The 21150-nt window shown below is 46.4% G+C and overlaps 1 protein-coding gene across 1 annotated transcript; it reads left to right on the top strand.

Annotated features, from left to right (window-relative positions):
* Positions 1 to 282: 282 nt before the first annotated feature.
* Positions 283 to 13430, top strand: LOC139390736 (NAD(P) dependent 3-beta-hydroxysteroid dehydrogenase NSDHL). The gene is made up of 8 exons (XM_071138071.1): positions 283 to 357; positions 517 to 575; positions 716 to 877; positions 1111 to 1257; positions 1423 to 1551; positions 5522 to 5664; positions 5902 to 6004; positions 12296 to 13430. The coding sequence occupies exons 2-8, from the start codon at positions 555 to 557 to the stop codon at positions 12626 to 12628; spliced, it is 1038 nt and encodes a 345-aa protein (XP_070994172.1). The 5' UTR covers positions 283 to 357; positions 517 to 554; the 3' UTR covers positions 12629 to 13430.
* Positions 13431 to 21150: the final 7720 nt, after the last annotated feature.

The raw sequence follows: 21150 nt of genomic DNA, 5'->3' as shown, positions 1-21150 counted from the left end.
ACGACATGTGGTATAAAACGCTATACGACAATTGGCTGGATTGATCGTTGAAGCTCTGATCCAGAATCTGTTTTCCGTGCGCCAACTCATCTGATACCGAGGTGTGTGAAATATAAAAACGGTTTAGGGGCTTTTACACTCTACTCACTGTGGGTGTGGTCTCACTGTGATTAAGTCCCGGTTGGTCAGAGCAGTGGCGTTCTTTGACGTAGGCTCCACTCCATTGGCTGTTCGAGCATGCCACCTTCACAGCCGAACTCCCGTCCACCCAATGAGAGCGCATCTCGCGCTCAGCGGATACAGGGTTTATTATTTGTTCGCGCGACGTTTCATACTTTTGCAAAACAGATTCAACTGGTAAAATGATACGTTTTTCACTTATTTGATAGCATTTTAGTGTCTTTTTTATTTGAAAACTTGAAATAGCCGAAAGATGTTTGAATGTAGTCTTCATCCTGCTTCCATTGTCCATGTGACATGATCTTGTCAAACTGTTTTCGGTCTTTTCTCTTCCAGTTTGTCTCCCAACACCGACGTCTCACCTGCAGTTTATCATGGCCACACGCATACGACCTGTGAGTACACAGCAGTTTGTAAAAAATATCACATTCTGAGCTGTATGCCACATGCTCAGCTATGTATTTGTTCTTCTCATATGTTTATTTGTGTCTCTCTTTCTGTCTTTACTGAATGTTGTCCCTCTATCCCTGTACAGAGCAGTAAGCGGTGTGCAGTGATAGGAGGTTCTGGGTTCCTGGGTAGACACCTGGTAGAGAAGCTGTTGGGTAAGGGCTATACTGTGTCGGTGTTTGACATCAGACAGAGCTACGAACTACCTGGTGTCACCTTCCACCAGGGAGACCTCTGTGACAAACAAGTGAGTGTCTGGCTGGCTGGCTGGCTGGCTGTCTGTCTGTCTGTCTGTCTGTCTAGCTGTCTGGCTGTCTGTCTAGCTGTTTGTGTCATGTTATATGACATTGTTATGGTCTATGGACATTGAACTGTGGCCTGTGTGTACACATGAGGTCAGTGTGTGTCTTTTGCTTGTGTGTGGGTTCTATGTGCGTCTGCATCTGAACATCATTGTGTGTGTGTGTGGCCCTATCACAGGCTCTCCTAACAGCCCTCCAAGACGTCTCCCTGGTGTTCCACTGTGCCTCTCCAGCCCCAGCCAGTGATGACAAGGCTCTGTTCCAGAGAGTCAACATCCAGGGGACACAGACTGTCCTACAGGCCTGCACTGAGTCTGGAGTACAGGTAGGGGGCAGTATAGAGTTAGTATTGGACAGAGAGGAGTGTCATACAATATATTACAATAAAGACAGACTATATTCAATAAAATAAATGCTCTGTTAAAATACTTGGACTTTCTGCAATTACTGATCTAGTAAATAGCTAGTCAGTTCTGTCTGTCTACTACAGAAAGTGGTACTGACCAGCAGTGCCAGTGTGGTGTTTGAAGGAACAGACATCAAGGATGGGAGAGAAGACCTTCCCTACGCCAAGAAGCCCATCGACTACTACACAGAGACCAAGATAGAACAGGAGAAGGTGAGGACACTACTACACAGGTCAAGATAGAACAGGAGAAGGTGAGGACACTACTACACAGAGACCGAGATAGAACAGGAGAAGGTGAGGACACTACTACACAGAGACCGAGATGGAACAGGAGAAGGTGAGGACACTACTACACAGAGACCAAGATAGAACAGGAGAAGGTGAGGACACTACTACACAGAGACCAAGATAGAACAGGAGAAGGTGAGGACACTACTACACAGGTCAAGATAGAACAGGAGAAGGTGAGGACACTACTACACAGAGACCGAGATAGAACAGGAGAAGGTGAGGACACTACTACACAGAGACCGAGATGGAACAGGAGAAGGTGAGGACACTACTACACAGAGACCAAGATAGAACAGGAGAAGGTGAGGACACTACTACACACAGACCAAGATAGAACAAGAGAAGGTGAGGACACTACTACACAGAGACCAAGATAGAACAGGAGAAGGTGAGGACACTACTACACAGAGACCAAGATAGAACAGGAGAAGGTGAGGACACTACTACACACAGACCAAGATAGAACAAGAGAAGGTGAGGACACTACTACACACAGACCAAGATAGAACAGGAGAAGTTGAGGACACTACTACACAGAGACCAAGATAGAACAGGAGAAGGTGAGGACACTACTACACACAGACCAAGATAGAACAGGAGAAGGTGAGGACACTACTACACAGAGACCAAGATAGAACAGGAGAAGTTTAGGACACTACTACACAGAGACCAAGATAGAACAGGAGAAGGTGAGGACACTACTACACAGAGACCAAGATGGAACAGGAGAAGTTTAGGACACTACTACACAGAGACCAAGATAGAACAGGAGAAGGTGAGGACACTACTACACAGAGACCAAGATGGAACAGGAGAAGGTGAGGACACTACTACACAGGTCAAGATAGAACAGGAGAAGGTGAGGACACTACTACACAGAGACCAAGATAGAACAGGAGAAGGTGAGGACACTACTACACAGAGACCAAGATAGAACAGGAGAAGGTGAGGACACTACTACACAGGTCAAGATAGAACAGGAGAAGGTGAGGACACTACTACACAGAGACCAAGATAGAACAGGAGAAGGTGAGGACACTACTACACAGATACCAAGATAGAACAGGAGAAGGTGAGGACACTACTACACAGGTCAAGATAGAACAGGAGAAGTTGAGGACACTACTACACAGAGACCAAGATAGAACAGGAGAAGGTGAGGACACTACTACACAGAGACCAAGATAGAACAGGAGAAGGTGAGGACACTACTACACAGAGACCAAGATGGAACAGGAGAAGGTGAGGACACTACTACACAGGTCAAGATAGAACAGGAGAAGTTGAGGACACTACTACACAGAGACCAAGATAGAACAGGAGAAGGTGAGGACACTACTACACAGAGACCGAGATGGAACAGGAGAAGGTGAGGACACTACTACACAGAGACCAAGATAGAACAGGAGAAGTTGAGGACACTACTACACAGAGACCAAGATAGAACAGGAGAAGTTGAGGACACTACTACACAGAGACCAAGATAGAACAGGAGAAGTTGAGGACACTACTACACAGAGACCAATATAGAACAGGAGAAGGTGAGGACACTACTACACAGAGACCAAGATAGAACAGGAGAAGGTGAGGACACTACTACACACAGACCAAGATAGAACAGGAGAAGGAGAGGATGCTTGTTTATTTTGTGGAAGAGGCTTATTTGTAGAATAGCTTGGTCATAGTTATATTGATGTTACCAGAGCATTGCTAGGGGGGAGAACCTGCCTACACATGAAGACATTGATGCCGGCCCCCTTGAACTTTGCGACCTTTTGCCACATTTCAGGCTTCAAACATAAAGATATAAAACTGTATTTTTTTGTGAAGAATCAACAACAAGTGGGACACAATCATGAAGTGGAACGACATTTATTGGATATTTCAAACTTTTTTAACAAATCAAAAACTGAAAAATTGGGCGTGCAAAATTATTCAGCCCCCTTAAGTTAATACTTTGTAGCGCCACCTTTTGCTGCGATTACAGCTGTAAGTCGCTTGGGGTATGTCTCTATCAGTTTTGCACATCGAGAGACTGACATTTTTTCCCATTCCTCCTTGCAAAACAGCTCGAGCTCAGTGAGGTTGGATGGAGAGCATTTGTGAACAGCAGTTTTCAGTTCTTTCCACATATTCTCGATTGGATTCAGGTCTGGACTTTGACTTGGCCATTCTAACACCTGGATATGTTTATTTTTGAACCATTCCATTGTAGATTTTGCTTTATGTTTTGGATCATTGTCTTGTTGGAAGACAAATCTCCGTCCCAGTCTCAGGTCTTTTGCAGACTCCATCAGATTTTCTTCCAGAATGGTCCTGTATTTGGCTCCATCCATCTTCCCATCAATTTTAACCATCTTCCCTGTCCCTGCTGAAGAAAAGCAGGCCCAAACCATGATGCCACCACCATGTTTGACAGTGGAGGACGCATGACTTTCAGGGTGATGAGCTGTTGCTTTTACGCCAAACATAACGTTTGCATTGTTGCCAAAAAGTTCAATTTTGGTTTCATCTGACGCACCTTCTTCCACATGTTTGGTGTGTCTCCCAGGTGGCTTGTGGCAAACTTTAAACGACACTTTTTATGGATAATTTCATGGTATCCAATTGTTGTAGTAGCTACTATCTTGTCTCATCGCTACAACTCCCGTACGGGCTCGGGAGAGACGAAGGTTGAAAGTCATGCGTCCTCCGATACACAACCAACCAAGCCGCTGCTTCTTTAACACAGCGCACATCCAACCCGGAAGCCAGCCGCACCAATGCGCCGGAGGAAACACCGTGCACCTGGCCACCTTGGTTAGCGTACACTGCGCCCAGCCCGCCACAGGAGTCGCTGGTGCGCGATGAGACAAGGCCCAAGCCCTCCCTAACCCGGGCGACGCTAGGCCAATTGTGCGTCGCCCCACGGACCTCCCGGTCGCGGCCGGTTACGACAGAGCCTGGGCGCGAACCCAGGGACTCTGATGGCACAGTTGGCGCTGCAGTACAGCGCCCTTAACCACTGCGCCACCCGGGAGGCTTTTATGGATATCTTTAAGAAATGGCTTTCTTCTTGCCACTCTTCCATAAAGGCCAGATTTGTGCAATATACGACTGATTGTTGTCCTATGGACAGAGTCTCCCACCTCAGCTGTAGATCTCTGCAGTTCATCCAGAGTGATCATGGGCCTCTTGGCTGCATCTCTGATCAGTCTTCTCCTTGTATGAGCTGAAAGTTTAGAGGGACGGCCAGGTCTTGGTAGATTTGCAGTGGTCTGATACTCCTTCCATTTCAATATTAGCGCTTGCACAGTGCTCCTTGGGATGTTTAAAGCTTGGGAAATCTTTTTGTATCCAAATCCGGCTTTAAACTTCTTCACAACAGTATCTCGGACCTGCCTGGTGTGTTCCTTGTTCTTCATGATGCTCTCTGCGCTTTTACTGGACCTCTGAGACTATCACAGTGCAGGTGCATTTATACGGAGACTTGATTACACACAGGTGGATTGTATTTATCATCATTAGTCATTTAGGTCAACATTGAATCATTCAGAGATCCTCACTGAACTTCTGGAGAGAGTTTGCTGCACTGAAAGTAAAGGGGCTGAATAATTTTGCACGCCCAATTTTTCAGTTTTAGATTTGTTAAAAAAGTTTGAAATATCCAATAAATGTCGTTCCACTTCATGATTGTGTCCCACTTGTTGTTGATTCTTCACAAAAAAATACAGTTTTATATCTTTATGTTTGAAGCCTGAAATGTGACAAAAGGTCGCAAAGTTCAAGGGGGCCGAGTACAGTGCCTTGCGAAAGTATATGTTACATATACTCTACATACTCCACATCAGCTCCACATTAAATAAGTCATGTTCTCCTCTATCCATCTTGTCTCTCTGTGCTGTCTCAGCTGGTTCTGAAGGCCTGTGACAAGGAGAAGGGTCTCCTGACAGTGGCCATCCGACCTCACGGTATCTTCGGCCCCCGGGACCCCCAGCTGGTGCCCATCCTGGTCGACACGGCACGCAGGGGCAAGATGAAGTTCATCATCGGGTCAGTCATACACAGGACTGGAATGGAACATGGACTCTTCCCTAGACATAGTGGGATCGATCAAAGTTAATGTTTTATGTTGTCTCTGTTGATGTAGTCTTTCTGCCTCTCTCTCTCTCTCTTTCTTTGCCTCCCTCGCTCTGTTGCCTCCCTCGCTCTGTTGCCTCCCTCGCTCTGTTGCCTCCCTCGCTCTGTTGCCTCCCTCGCTCTGTTGCCTCCCTCGCTCTGTCTCTGTAGTGATGGTTCTAACCTGGTGGATTTCACTTTTGTGGACAATGTGGTTCATGGACACATCCTGGCAGCTGAGAGTCTAAGGCCAGAGTCTCCTATCTGTGGCAAGGTAGGTACCCTCTATATGGCCTCGCTCATACGCTAGACTGGATGATGATGATCAATGGGGTCAACTGTTCTGTGTTCGAAGAAAGAGATGCCTTTCGCACTCACACAATATTTGTTGGGTTCAGACTAACCTCAATTGCTAGCGAATATAGAGAGCATGGGACTTTTAAGGTTCTATCGGCAGAAATATGATTCTGAGGTAATCTGCTTTAAAGACTCACCCTGATTGGTTATTGAATGGTGTCAACAAATGTGATCTTGTATTCTTTTGACCAACAGGAGTTTGAGTTTTTAGAGTACTATGTACTGTAGGTAGAGAACATTGAACAGAACAAGGCTATATCAGTAACTCAATTCGAACAAAAATGCAGATACAACGTTAAAGCCCCAAGCTCTCAATACAGAGCCTGGAAATACTGTCTACCAAAGTGGGACTTGAAAGGGGCTAAAATCGAGGTGGGAGAGAGCCTGCACTTCTATATTAGATGGGATGCTGAAAATAGCTATTGAAAATGAATGTTCAATGACAGCGACCTTATTATTTTGGGGTTAGGGTTATTTTTGGGAAGCCCAATTGATTCTGAGTTTGGGCATATAAAGTTTAAATGTGAAAACTAGTCCAAAATGCGTACTTTCTGATTTTTCCCGAACTCACTTCCTTGTTTAGCCTAAATCACTTGGTCTGCTTGCACTTTGAATTCCATAATGTAGAGTGGAGGTTCTAAGGGTCATGCTAGATCCGGGATGGGCAACTTCTTTTTTTTTTTTTAGGAACTCAGTCGGGCGGGGTCTTTAATTTACTGTTGAGAGTTAGATAGTGGAATACCCAAAGTGCAATTTGGAAATGTGGTTGTGATTCAGCAGTGTTTCTCTTGTCAGTCACTGACAGTCAGTCAATTAGCCCATATCAGCAAATCTTAGCTGGCCGCTAAATCAACAACAATCTAAACTTTGTTCCGGCTGGGGGGGCCCCCATTAACAAAATCAATCCGTCTCACTCAGATATTATTTAGTACGCAGACCTGCGGCCCCTCCTTTTTTACATTTGACCTTTATTTAACTGGGCAAGTCAGTTAAGAACAAAATCTTATTTACAATGACGGCCTACCAAAAGACCTCAAAAAATACATTAAATATAGGACAAAACACACATCACGACCAAAGAGACGACACGGGCCACCCGAGTGGTGCAGAGATCTAAGGCCCTGCATCGCAGTGCTAGCTATACCACTAGAGATCCTGGGTTCAAGTCCAGGCACTGTCGCAGCCGGCCGTGACCGGGAGACCCATGAGGCGGTGCATTGGCCCAGCGTTGTCTGGGATAGGAGAGGGTTTGGCCAGCAGGGATATCCTTGTCCCTTCGCGCACTAGGGACTCCTGTGGCAGTTGCCAGGTGTACTGTGTATCCCCCGACACTTTGGTGTGGCTGGTGTCCAGGTGGGCATTGTGTCAAGAGGCAGTGTAGCTGGTGTCCAGGTGGGCAGTGTAGCTGGTGTCCAGGTGGGCAGTGTGGCTGGTGTCCAGGTGGGCAGTGTGGCTGGTGTCCAGGTGGGCAGTGTGGCTGGTGTCCAGGTGGGCAGTGTGGCTGGTGTCCAGGTGGGCAGTGTGGCTGGTGTCCAGGTGGGCAGTGTGGCTGGTGTCCAGGTGGGCAGTGTGTCAAGAGGCAGTGTGGCTGGTGTCCAGGTGGGCAGTGTGGCTGGTGTCCAGGTGGGCAGTGTGGCTGGTGTCCAGGAGGGCAGTATGTCTAGAGTCAGTGTGGCTGGTGTCCAGGTGGGCAGTGTGGCTGGTGTCCAGGTGGGCAGTGTGTCAAGAGGCAGTGTGGCTGGTGGGCAGTGTGGCTGGTGTCCAGGTGGGCAGTGTGGCTGGTGTCCAGGAGGGCAGTATGTCTAGAGTCAGTGTGGCTGGTGTCCAGGTGGGCATTATGTCGGGAGGCAGTGTGGCTTGGTTGTGTTTTGGAGGACCCACTGCTCTCGACCTTCGCCTCTCCTGAGTCCGTACGGGAGCTGCAGCGATGAGACAAGACTGTTACTAACATTTGGATACCACGAAATTGGGGAGAAAACGGGGTAAAAAAATAAAATATATATATAAATATATATATATACATATAAAAAGAGAGAACACTACATAAAGAGAGACCTAAAGACAACAACATAGCAAGGCAGCAACACATGACAACATAGCAAGGCAGCAACACATGACAACATAGCAAGGCAGCAACACATGACAACACAACATGGTAGCAACACATGACAACATAGCAAGGCAGCAACACATGACAACACAACATGGTAGCAACACATGACAACATAGCAAGGCAGCAACACATGACCACAACATGGTAGCAACACATGACAACATAGCAAGGCAGCAACACATGACCACAACATGGTAGCAACACATGACCACATAGCAAGGCAGCAACACATGACCACAACATGGCAGCAACACATGACCACAACATGGCAGCAACACATGACAACACAACATGGTAGCAACACATGACAACACAACATGGTAGCAACACATGACAACAACATGGCAGCAACACATGACAACACAACATGGTAGCAACACATGACCACAACATGGCAGCAACACATGACCACAACATGGCAGCAACACATGACCACAACATGGCAGCAACACATGACAACATAGCAACACATGACCACAACATGGTAGCAACACATGACCACAACATGGTAGCAACACATGACAACACAACATGGTAGCAACACATGACAACACAACATGGCAGCAACACATGACAACATAGCAAGGCAGCAACACATGACAACACAACATGGCAGCAACACATGACAACACAACATGGTAGCAACACATGACCACAACATAGCATGGCAGCAACACATGACAACACAACATGGTAGCAACACATGACCACAACATGGTAGCAACACATGACAACATAAAATGGCAGCAACACATGACAACACAACATGGTAGCAACACATGACAACACAAAATGGCAGCAACACATGACAACATAGCAAGGCAGCAACACATGACCACAACATGGTAGCAACACATGACAACACAACATGGTAGCAACACATGACCACAACATGGTAGCAACACATGACAACATAGCAAGGCAGCAACACATGACCACAACATGGCAGCAACACATGACAACACAACATGGTAGCAACACATGACCACAACATGGTAGCAACACATGACAACAACATGGTAGCAACACATGGCCACAACATGGTAGCAACACATGGCCACAACATGGTAGCAACACATGACAACACAACATGGTAGCAACACATGACAACACAACATGGCAGCAACACATGACAACATAGCAAGGCAGCAACACATGACCACAACATGGCAGCAACACATGACAACACAACATGGTAGCAACACATGACCACAACATGGTAGCAACACATGACAACATAACATGGCAGCAACACATGACAACACAACATGGTAGCAACACATGACCACAACATGGTAGCAACACATGACAACATAACATGGCAGCAACACATGACAACACAACATGGTAGCAACACATGACAACACAACATGGCAGCAACACATGACAACATAGCAAGGCAGCAACACATGACCACAACATGGTAGCAACACATGACCACAACATGGTAGCAACACATGACCACAACATGGTAGCAACACATGACAACATAACATGGCAGCAACACATGACCACAACATGGTAGCAACACATGACAACATAGCAAGGCAGCAACACATGACCACATAGCAAGGCAGCAACACATGACCACAACATGGCAGCAACACATGACAACATAGCAAGGCAGCAACACATGACCACAACATGGTAGCAAAACATGACAACACAACATGGTAGCAACACATGACCACATAGCAAGGCAGCAACACATGACAACATAACATGGCAGCAACACATGACCACAACATGGTAGCAACACATGACCACAACATGGTAGCAACACATGACCACATAGCATGGCAGCAACACATGACAACATAACATGGCAGCAACACATGACCACAACATGGTAGGACCACAACAGCAACACATGACCACAACATGGCAGCAACACATGACAACATAACATGGCAGCAACACATGACCACAACATGGTAGCAACACATGACAACACAACATGGTAGCAACACATGACCACAACATGGCAGCAACACATGACAACATAACATGGCAGCAACACATGACCACAACATGGTAGCAACACATGACCACATAGCATGGCAGCAACACATGACAACATAACATGGCAGCAACACATGACCACAACATGGTAGGAACACATGACCACATAGCAAGGCAGCAACACATGACAACATAGCATGGCAGCAACACATGACCACAACATGGTAGCAACACATGACAACACAACATGGTAGCAACACATAGCAAGGCAGCAACACATGACAACACAACATGGTAGCAACACATGACAACATAGCAAGGCAGCAACACATGACCACAACATGGTAGCAACACATGACAACATAGCATGGCAGCAACACATGACCACAACATGGCAGCAACACATGACAACACAACATGGTAGCAACACATGACAACATAGCAAGGCAGCAACACATGACAACATAGCAAGGCAGCAACACATGACCACAACATGGCAGCAACACATGACCACAACATGGCAGCAACACATGACCACATAGCAAGGCAGCAACACATGACCACATAGCAAGGCAGCAACACATGACCACAACATGGCAGCAACACATGACAACATAGCAAGGCAGCAACACATGACCACAACATGGTAGCAACACATGACAACACAACATGGTAGCAACACATGACAACATAGCAAGGCAGCAACACATGACAACATAGCAAGGCAGCAACACATGACCACAACATGGCAGCAACACATGACCACAACATGGTAGCAACACATGACAACATAGCAAGGCAGCAACACATGACCACAACATAGCAAGGCAGCAACACATGACCACAACATAGCAAGGCAGCAACACATGACCACAACATAGCAAGGCAGCAACACATGACCACAACATAGCAAGGCAGCAACACATGACAACATAGCAAGGCAGCAACACATGACAACACAGCGTGGTAGCAACACATGACCACAACATGGTAGCAACACATGACAACATAGCAAGGCAGCAACACATGACAACACAGCGTGGTAGCAACACATGACCACAACATGGTAGCAACACATGACCACAACATGGCAGCAACACATGACAACACAGCGTGGTAGCAACACATGACAACACGACATGGTAGCAACACATGACAACACAGCGTGGCAGCAACACATGACCACAACATGGTAGCAACACATGACAACACAACATGGTAGCAACACATGACCACAACATGGTAGCAACACATGACCACAACATGGTAGCAACACATGACCACAACATGGTAGCAACACATGACAACACAACATGGTAGCAACACATGACAACACAACATGGTAGCAACACAACATGACAACAACATAGCAAGGTAGCGACACAAAACATGGTACAAACATTATTGGGCACAGACAACAGCACAAAGGGCAAGAAGGTAGAGATAACAATACATCAGGCAAAGCAGCCACAACTGTCAGTAAGAGTGTCAATGATTGAGTCTTTGAATGAAGAGATGGAGATAAAACTGTCCAGTTTGTTGCAGCTCGTTCCAGTCGCTAGCTGTAGTGAACTGAAAAGAGGAGCGACCCAGGGATGTGTGTGCTTTAGGGACCTTTAACAGAATGTGACTGGTAGAACGGGTGTTGTATGTGGAGGATGAGGGCTGCAGTAGATATCCCAGGGGGGAGTGAGGCCTAAGAGGGTTTTATAAATAAGCATCAACCAGTGGGTCTTGCAATGGGTATACAGAGATGACCAGTTCACAGAGGAGTATAGAGTGCAGAGATGTGTCCTATAAGGAGCATTGGTGGAAAATCTGATGGCTGAATGGTAAAGAACATCTAGCCACTCATGAGTTCTGATTTGTTGTGGCCCCACCTTCTTCAAAGTTGCCCATCCCTGGACTAGATGGTGATGGACTGAGAGATCAGCCAATGAAAATCCAGCAGCAGGTTTTCCCGCTCTGCCATAGGCTCCGATCAAGTCCCTTTCTGAGGCGCTGTGAAACCAGGCGGTTCCATAAAGAAAGACGGCAGGAGGATGAGACTAGGTTCTAACCAATGTATGGCTACAGAGAACGAATAGAAATGTCTTAACCTGACTCTGGTCTTTCTCATCTGTCCCCCTCCAGGCGTACCACATCACTAATGACGAGCCTGTCCGGTTCTGGGACTTCATGTCAGATATTCTAGTAGGTCTGGGCTACGCTGCTCCGCGCTACCACCTTCCCTACACACTAGTCTACGGGCTGGCTCTGCTGCTGTGGCTGCTGTCTCTGTTACTACGCCCCCTAGTGTCCTTCAAGTCCACCTTCACCCCCATGAGGGTGGCCCTGGCGGGTACACATCACTTCTACAGCTGCTCCAGAGCCAAGCAGGACATGGGGTACAAGCCTGTGGTCGGTCTAAAGGATGGGATCAGACGTACGGTGGAGAGCTATCCTCATCTACGACATGGAGCCTGATGGCTGTACCTGCAGTATGGTAGCCTGGAAACCAAACTGACATGCTCTGTGAAACAATGGTGAAATGGATCGTATCAGTTTGGATTCCAGGCTAGTGGTATGAATCCTCACGGCTGAGTCCTAACTTGAGATCTATGCACACAACTTAGTCATTTTAGTCAAATCATACACTGATGGCAATGGGAGGAAAACATTAAGCTAGGAGTTGTGTGTACAGTTCCTCAAGTTAAGATTCAACCTTGAGGACGGTTTCATACTCTCACCAGTGTCTTGAGTCTTGATCGTTAGGTTAAAAAAAGAAAAGGTGTAATTTTCAAACTCACAGATTTTTTTTGTCCCATAATACTAACTGAAGGTCTGAGCCGTTGACATGAGTGCTTTCGGTCGTGTCTGTAGACCTGTATGAGGATCTGTGAACTCACCTTTCCTACAACAGTCACTCTTCCATTTAGTGTCTGGTTTCAGTACCTCCTGTCACCAATAGACAGCAGCCAATAGACAGCAGCCAATAGACAGCAGCCAATAGACAGCAGCCAATAGACAGCAGCCAATAGACAGCAGCCAATAGACAGCAGCCAATAGACAGCAGCACACATTTCTTCTCTGTGGAATGTGGATGCACAACCTAACATGGAGATGTTTCCAACACTTCCTTTTGCCATTATTCATGAGCACTCATTTAGATGTACGAGTGATACTGTTACTGTGACCGGTTTCCCCCTACAGCTGTCTTCTATTCTCTTATACAAATCACAAGGAATCATGCAGTTTGTTCATTTCAAATAAAAATCCATTATCTTAACATTGCATTGTTTATTAAAACACTAAGAATGTGTTTGTATGTGAACCAACATTGTCAACATGTTTGTTTACCCTCATTAGAAAATATAGTTACAGACAAATGTTTGCATGTTTCAACCCTTATAATCGAACATTACTCAGACAAGCCCCGCCCTTATATTTACCAAAGTCGATATCACAGGATTAATGTTAGCGTGCCGTGTGTTTAAGACGAACTGTATTACAATGTATGTCATAGAACAGTAGTACACAGAAAGGGATGGGCCACTGTTCTCTGTCCGTCAGCCTCCCTTTTCTACATTCCAGCTGTCTTACTGTCATCTTCCCCTGTAACACTTATTACAGCGGATCACAGTGGTGCATGAGCTTCAACGCCTCATATAGGTCTGTCACAGTGACTTTGGTGCATGTTTGGCATTCCAGCTGTTGGTGTGGTGAGCAGTGATTTTAGCATGCAAATCTTGGGGCAAAAAAATGAATAAAAATGGGATACATGCCAGCAAAGCCCACAACACTAAACAATACATTACTTGCACTATAACGGTGACAAACTGTTCCCACAGATGGCCTACATAAAACTGTCCCAACACCTTACCACTGCTACACCTGTCTATCAGCAGAGTCCCAACACCTTACCACTGCTACACCTGGCTATCAGCAGAGTCCCAACACCTTACCACTGCTACACCTGGCTATCAGCAGAGTCCCAACACCTTACCACTGCTACACCTGTCTATCAGCAGAGTCCCAACACCTTACCACTGCTACACCTGGCTATCAGCAGAGTCCCAACACCTTATCAGAAGAGACCTTACCACTGCTACACCTGGCTATCAGAAGAGACCTTATCACTGATACACCTGGCTATCAGCAGAGACCCAACACCTTACCACTGCTACACCTGTCTATCAGCAGAGTCCCAACATCTTACCACTGCTACACCTGTCTATCAGCAGAGACCTTACCACTGCTACACCTGTCTATCAGCAGAGTCCCAACACCTTACCACTGCTACACCTGTCTATCAGCAGAGTCCCAACACCTTACCACTGCTACACCTGGCTATCAGCAGAGTCCCAACACCTTACCACTGCTACACCTGGCTATCAGCAGAGTCCCAACACCTTACCACTGCTACACCTGGCTATCAGCAGAGTCCCAACACCTCACCACTGCTACACCTGGCTATCAGCAGAGTCCCAACACCTTACCACTGCTACACCTGGCTATCAGCAGAGTCCCAACACCTTACCACTGCTACACCTGGCTATCAGCAGAGACCTTACCACTGCTACACCTGGCTATCAGCAGAGACCTTATCACCGCTACACCTGGCTATCAGAAGAGTCCCAACACCTTACCACTGCTACACCTGGCTATCAGAAGAGACCTTACCACTGCTACACCTGGCTATCAGCAGAGTCCCAACACCTTACCACTGCTACACCTGGCTATCAGCAGAGACCTTACCACTGCTACACCTGGCTATCAGCAGAGACCCAACACCTTACCACTGCTACACCTGTCTATCAGCAGAGTCCCAACATCTTACCACTGCTACACCTGTCTATCAGCAGAGACCTTACCACTGCTACACCTGTCTATCAGCAGAGTCCCAACACCTTACCACTGCTACACCTGTCTATCAGCAGAGTCCCAACACCTTACCACTGCTACACCTGGCTATCAGCAGAGTCCCAACACCTTACCACTGCTACACCTGGCTATCAGCAGAGTCCCAACACCTTACCACTGCTACACCTGGCTATCAGCAGAGTCCCAACACCTTACCACTGCTACACCTGGCTATCAGCAGAGTCCCAACACCTTACCACTGCTACACCTGTCTATCAGCAGAGTCCCAACACCTTACCACTGCTACACCTGGCTATCAGCAGAGTCCCAACACCTTACCACTGCTACACCCTTACCACTGCTACACCTGGCTATCAGCAGAGTCCCAACACCTTACCACTGCTACACCTGGCTATCAGCAGAGTCCCAACACCTTACCACTGCTACACCTGGCTATCAGCAGAGTCCCAACACCTTACCACTGCTACACCTGGCTATCAGCAGAGTCCCAACACCTTACCACTGCTACACCTGGCTATCAGCAGAGTCCCAACACCTTACCACTGCTACACCTGGCTATCAGCAGAGTCCCAACACCTTACCATTGCTACACCTGGCTATCAGCAGAGTCCCAACACCTTACCACTGCTACACCTGTCTATCAGCAGAGTCCCAACACCTTACCACTGCTACACCTGGCTATCAGCAGAGTCCCAACAACTTACCACTGCTACACCTGGCTATCAGCGGAGTCCCAACACCTTACCACTGCTACACCTGGCTATCAGCAGAGTCCCAACACCTTACCACTGCTACACCTGGCTATCAGCAGAGTCCCAACACCTTACCACTGCTACACCTGGCTATCAGCAGAGTCCCAACATCTTACCACTGCTACACCTGGCTATCAGCGGAGCCTTGTCTGGCAGCGAAACAGTTAATTCAGCCTCATTTACTGCCTTTAAAACAAAACATGGCTGATATGGCTGACTTGCTTAAACAAATGTAGTTTCTACTGAAAATTGAGATGTACAAACTATGGCATAAGGGGACAGTGAGTGGATAAGAGGCTATCCATAATTTCGATTAAGACATTAATGAGCGAGTTAGGACGGACGTAGTCAATATAACTATTTGTTCAGCACTTTTGAAATGTACAGAGACAGAATTCAGAACATGGGCCGTTGTTACAGGATTCTCCCTGTACACCAAGTCAGAACCATAGGATAAATAAAAGGTTATATAAGCAGATAATGAAAGCTCTTACAATATTTGATGATTACATTTCTCTAAAACAGGCTATAGGCTACATGTTTACTACCAAGTCAGGACAGTAGGTGAAATTAAGAGGGGCAAATAGACCAAATTATTAGGGTGAGGCACATGGGCTACTAACAGCTTACTACACAACATACACTTACTATTACTTTCTTAGCTACAGTGTACATACACTACTGTTCACAAGTTTGGGGTCACGTAGAAATGTTCTGGTTTTTGAAAGAAAGGCACATTTTTTTTGTCCTTTAAAAATCATCAAATTGATCATAAATACAGTGTAGACATTGTTAATGTTGTAAATGACTATTGTAGCTGGAAACGGCAGATTTTTAATGCAATATCTACATAGGCATACAGAGGCCCATTATCAGCAACCATCACTCCTGTGTTTCAATGGCACGTTGTGTTAGCTAATCCAAGTTTATCGTTTAAAAAGGCTAATTGATCATTAGAAACCCTTTTGCAATCATGTTAGCACAGCTGAAAACTGTTGTTCTGATTAAAGAAGCAATAAAACTGGCCTTCGTTAGACTAGTTGAGTATCTGGAGCATCAGCATTTGTGGGTTCGATTACAGGCTCAAAATGGCCAGAAACAAAGAGCTTTCTTCTGAAACTCGTCGGACTATTCTTGTTCTGAGAAATGAAGGCTATTCCATGTGAGCAATTGCCAAGAAACTGAAGATCTCGTACAACGTTGTGTACTACACCCTTCACAGAACAGCGCAAACTGGCTAACCAGAATAGAAAGATGAGTGGGAGACCCTGGTGCACAAATGAGCAAGAGGACAAGTACATTAGAGTGTCTAGTTTGAGAAACAGACGCCTCACAAGTCCTAAATTGGCAGCTTCATTAAATAGTACCCACAAAACACCAGTCTCAACGTCAACAGTGAAGATGCCACTCCGGGAAGCTGGCCTTCTAGGCAGAGTTATTCTGTCCAGTGTCTGTGTTCTTTTGCCCATCTTAATCTTTTCTTTTTATTGGCCAGTCTGAGATATGGCTTTTTCTTTGCAACTCTGCCTAGAAGTCCAGCATCCCAGAGTCAACTCTTCACTGTTGACGTTGAGACTGGTATTTTCCCGGGTAATACTTAATGAAGCTGAGAGGAAGAGAGAGCAGGAGGGTGGGGGTTCAGATGTGATACCAGACATTATCCTGTTGGTGTGGTGAAGGAGGGAGACAGAGAGAGAGGAGGGTGGGGGCTTCAGATGTGATACCAGACATTATCCTGTTGGTGTGGTGAAGGAGGGAGACAGAGAGAGGGGGGGTTCAGATGATATCAGACATAATCCTGTTGGTGTGGTGAAGGAGGGAGACAGAGAGAGGGGGGGGGGAGGAGGTTCAGATGTGATACCAGACATTATCCTGTTGGTGTGGTGAAGGAGGGAGACAGAGAGAGGGGGGTTCAGAGGAGGTTCAGATGTGATACCAGACATTATCCTGTTGGTGTGGTGAAGGAGGGAGACAGAGAGAGAGAGGGGGGGGGGGGTTCAGATACCAGCCATTATCCTGTTGGGGTGGTGAAGGAGGGAGACAGAGAGAGGGGGTTCAGATACCAGACACTATGCTGTTGATGTGGTGAAGGAGGGAGACAAGAGAGAGGGGGTTCAGATACCAGACATTATCCTGTTGGTGTGGGGAAGGAGGGAGACAGAGAGAGGGGGGGTTCAGAGGGGGTTCAGATACCAGACATGATCCTGTTGGTGTGGGGAAGGAGGGAGACAGAGAGAGGGGGTTCAGATACCAGACATTATCCTGTTGGTGTGGAGAAGGAGGGAGACAGAGAGAGGGGGTTCAGATACCAGACATTATCCCATTGGTGTGGGGAAGGAGGGAGACAGAGAGAAGGGGTTCAGATACCAGACATCATCCTGTTGGTGTGAGGAAGGAGGGGGACAGAGGGCGAGAGACAGAGGGATGGAGGGCGGTGGTTGGGTTGAAATGCCTGACATTGCTTCCAGTATAATGCGCCATGGTGAGACTGTCACTGATGTCACGGCTGAGCTGTTCAACTGGTTTACCCCTGAGAGAGAGAGAGAGAGAGAGAGAGAGAATGGGGGAGAGAGAGAGAGAGAGAACGGGATGAGGGGGGTTTGAGAAAAGCATGCTGGTACAATAGACTTCACAGTTTACACTGACTATCAGCTGAAGGGAAACTTTGCCACTAAAACCCACTCAGTTTCCTCATACTTCCACTAAAGTGACCCTGTATGACTGAGTAAAGAGACATTCATGTGTAAATGATAGAGTCCCTGAGAGTTGCCATGCGACATTCCTCCCAATACCCCACCTTATTCCCTTTGAAAAGGCTGGGTGAATGTATGCATGGTATGTGTGTGATTGGTTCTGTAGCTATTTTATTTGTTGTTTTATTTTATTTGACCTTTATTTAACTAGGCAAGTCAGTTAAGAACAAATTCTTATTTTCAATGACGGCCTAGGAACAGTGGGTTAGCTTCCTTGTTCAGAGGCAGGGGTGGGGTTATGTACTGTAAACTCAGAACACTAGCTGGTGTGGACACTCATTGTAAGGGCTAATCTTATTATGTTGCTATTGACAACTGCTTTGGAGTAGATCGTAGATGTTGGAAGCAGGCGTTCTGAGAAAGTGTGTGTCATCACACACACGGGCGGCTCTCGTCTGGGAGCCAACACCCTGCTCTGCCTACTCCTTCACCTCATGGTCCCATAGTTTACCCATTACCCAGGTCTGTCTTTCAATAGACTGTTATTAACTTAAACAGACTCTATCAAGATGAGGTATGTTTTAATGGGGCTACAACATAATTGCCTCTAAGTTTTGAAGGAGAAATAGAGAGGCTTATTGAACTCATAACATTACAATGCAAATAACAGTCCTGCTGTTTTCTTTGGGATTGTGAAACACTTTGAAGTACAGTAGACTTGAAAGTGTGACCCCAACTCTTAGAGAATAGCTACAATCACTGTTCTCAGATGTGTTGTCTCTGTTAGAGAATAGCTACAGTCACTGTTCTCAGATGTGTTGTCTCTGTTAGAGAATAGCTACAGTCACAGTTCTCAGATGTGTTGTCTCTGTTAGAGAATAGCTACAGTCACTGTTCTCAGATGTGTTGTCTCTGTTAGAGAATAGCTACAGTCACAGTTCTCAGATGTGTTGTCTCTGTTAGAGACACCCCCCACACCCCACCCTGGGTGATGGCGTAGCCTCTCTGACTGGCTGAGCTAGTCTGTGTCCACGCCCGTACCTGTTCAAACACCTGTCAGCTTGTCACAGAGAAAACACTTTCCCTCGCTCAGTTCACACACACACCCGTCAGTCTACACACCTGTCTGTCTTTACCTATACTCTCAGCTGCTCTCACTCTACCTGTGTGGGATTCTCTATCGTTTGGGAAGACCGTCTGTGGATACAGTACCCAGTGAAAGTAGGTACGTTTTTACTCTGATTTCCGTCTAGGTACCACGTTTGTCCGGGTGTAGAATGTGGATTCTCTCTTCCTGACCCTCTCTTTTTAAATCAGCGTAGATCATGAATAATATCCTATCTTTTGCCAGCTGTTTATGTCATTCCGTCCCATTCCCTTTACCGTACCTTATCATTTAACTTGGCGCTCTGTGCTGCCGGTGTATTTCATGAAAAAATGTGTCATGTGTGTAGACTGGTGTGTATCGTGTGTGTAGACTGGTGTGTATCGTGTGTGATCGATACAGTCTATTTGGTCTGTCATCACCTCCAAAAGATTTTTTTTTTACCTTTATTTAACTAGGCAAGTCAGTTAAGAACAAATTCTTATTTTCAATGACGGCCTAGGAACAGTGGGTTAACTGCCTGTTCAGGGGCAGAACGACAGATTTGTACCCAGTCAGCTCGGGGGTTTGAACTTGCAACCTTCAGGTTACTAGTCCAACGCTCTAACCAATAGGCTACCGTGCCGCCCCAGATAGTCAGAAAGAGACATTTTACCGCATCAGGATATATATATATTTAACTACTGGGAGGTCATTTGCATGGTGAATTTGGCAGCACTCTCTTTCCATTTGCATAAGGTTAACTTTGCCAGTCATTTGATAAGGAAAAATCTTAACATTGTTTTATTAGAATTCCCACTTGCTTTCAGTTCCCTGAGGAGAAATGTGAATGAGCCATTTGTGTTCGATTAGAGATGAGAGAAAGATAATTCTATCCAGCCACCTCAACAAATATTTAAATAGAAAATGTGGGGGAAAGATCAAGCAGACCAGGTGTTCAATAACATCTTGAATCCTGCTTCTATGACCCTATGTTGAGAAATTATGTTTGCTCTAATTTGTGTGCCTGTGCGTGCCTGTGCCCATCTATCTTTGGCTGACAAAGGGCCTGTTTGGTAGAAAGTGGTTGGACAGGCTCATCTGCATGGTTGGAATGCCGATTGCATGTTCCCGTTCCTTAAGGGAGGGGAGAAATACTGCAGTCCTCCTTTTGACAGAGACCAAACAGTTCTAGGACAAACTAGAAGGGTAGCCCCAACCTACAACCCTGAGTGTTTCAGTCCAGCATCTACACAATTACTGTAGACCAAGAGGCCCAATCCTATCAGAGGACCAAGTGGGACAGAGACTAAAGCTTGTTTCTCTGGACCGGACCTCTCTTACTAACCTGTGTCTGTGTTGCTATCTGTGGTACTCAGGGAGCTAGGAATCACAGGAACCAGACTGGGAGCCAGTTAGAGGAATCACAGGAACCAGACTGGGAGCCAGTTAGAGGAATCACAGGAACCAGACTGGGAGCCAGTTAGAGGAATCGCAGGAACCAGACTGGGAGCCAGTTAGAGGAATCACAGGAACCAGACTGGGAGCCAGTTAGAGGAATCACAGGAACCAGACTGGGAGCCAGTTAGAGGAATC

The sequence above is a fragment of the Oncorhynchus clarkii genome, chromosome 31, assembly GCF_045791955.1.
Source record: "Oncorhynchus clarkii lewisi isolate Uvic-CL-2024 chromosome 31, UVic_Ocla_1.0, whole genome shotgun sequence".
Lineage (NCBI taxonomy): Eukaryota > Metazoa > Chordata > Actinopteri > Salmoniformes > Salmonidae > Oncorhynchus > Oncorhynchus clarkii.
Note: the sequence above shows the minus strand (reverse complement) of the source record. Positions and strands in the feature narration are given on the sequence as shown.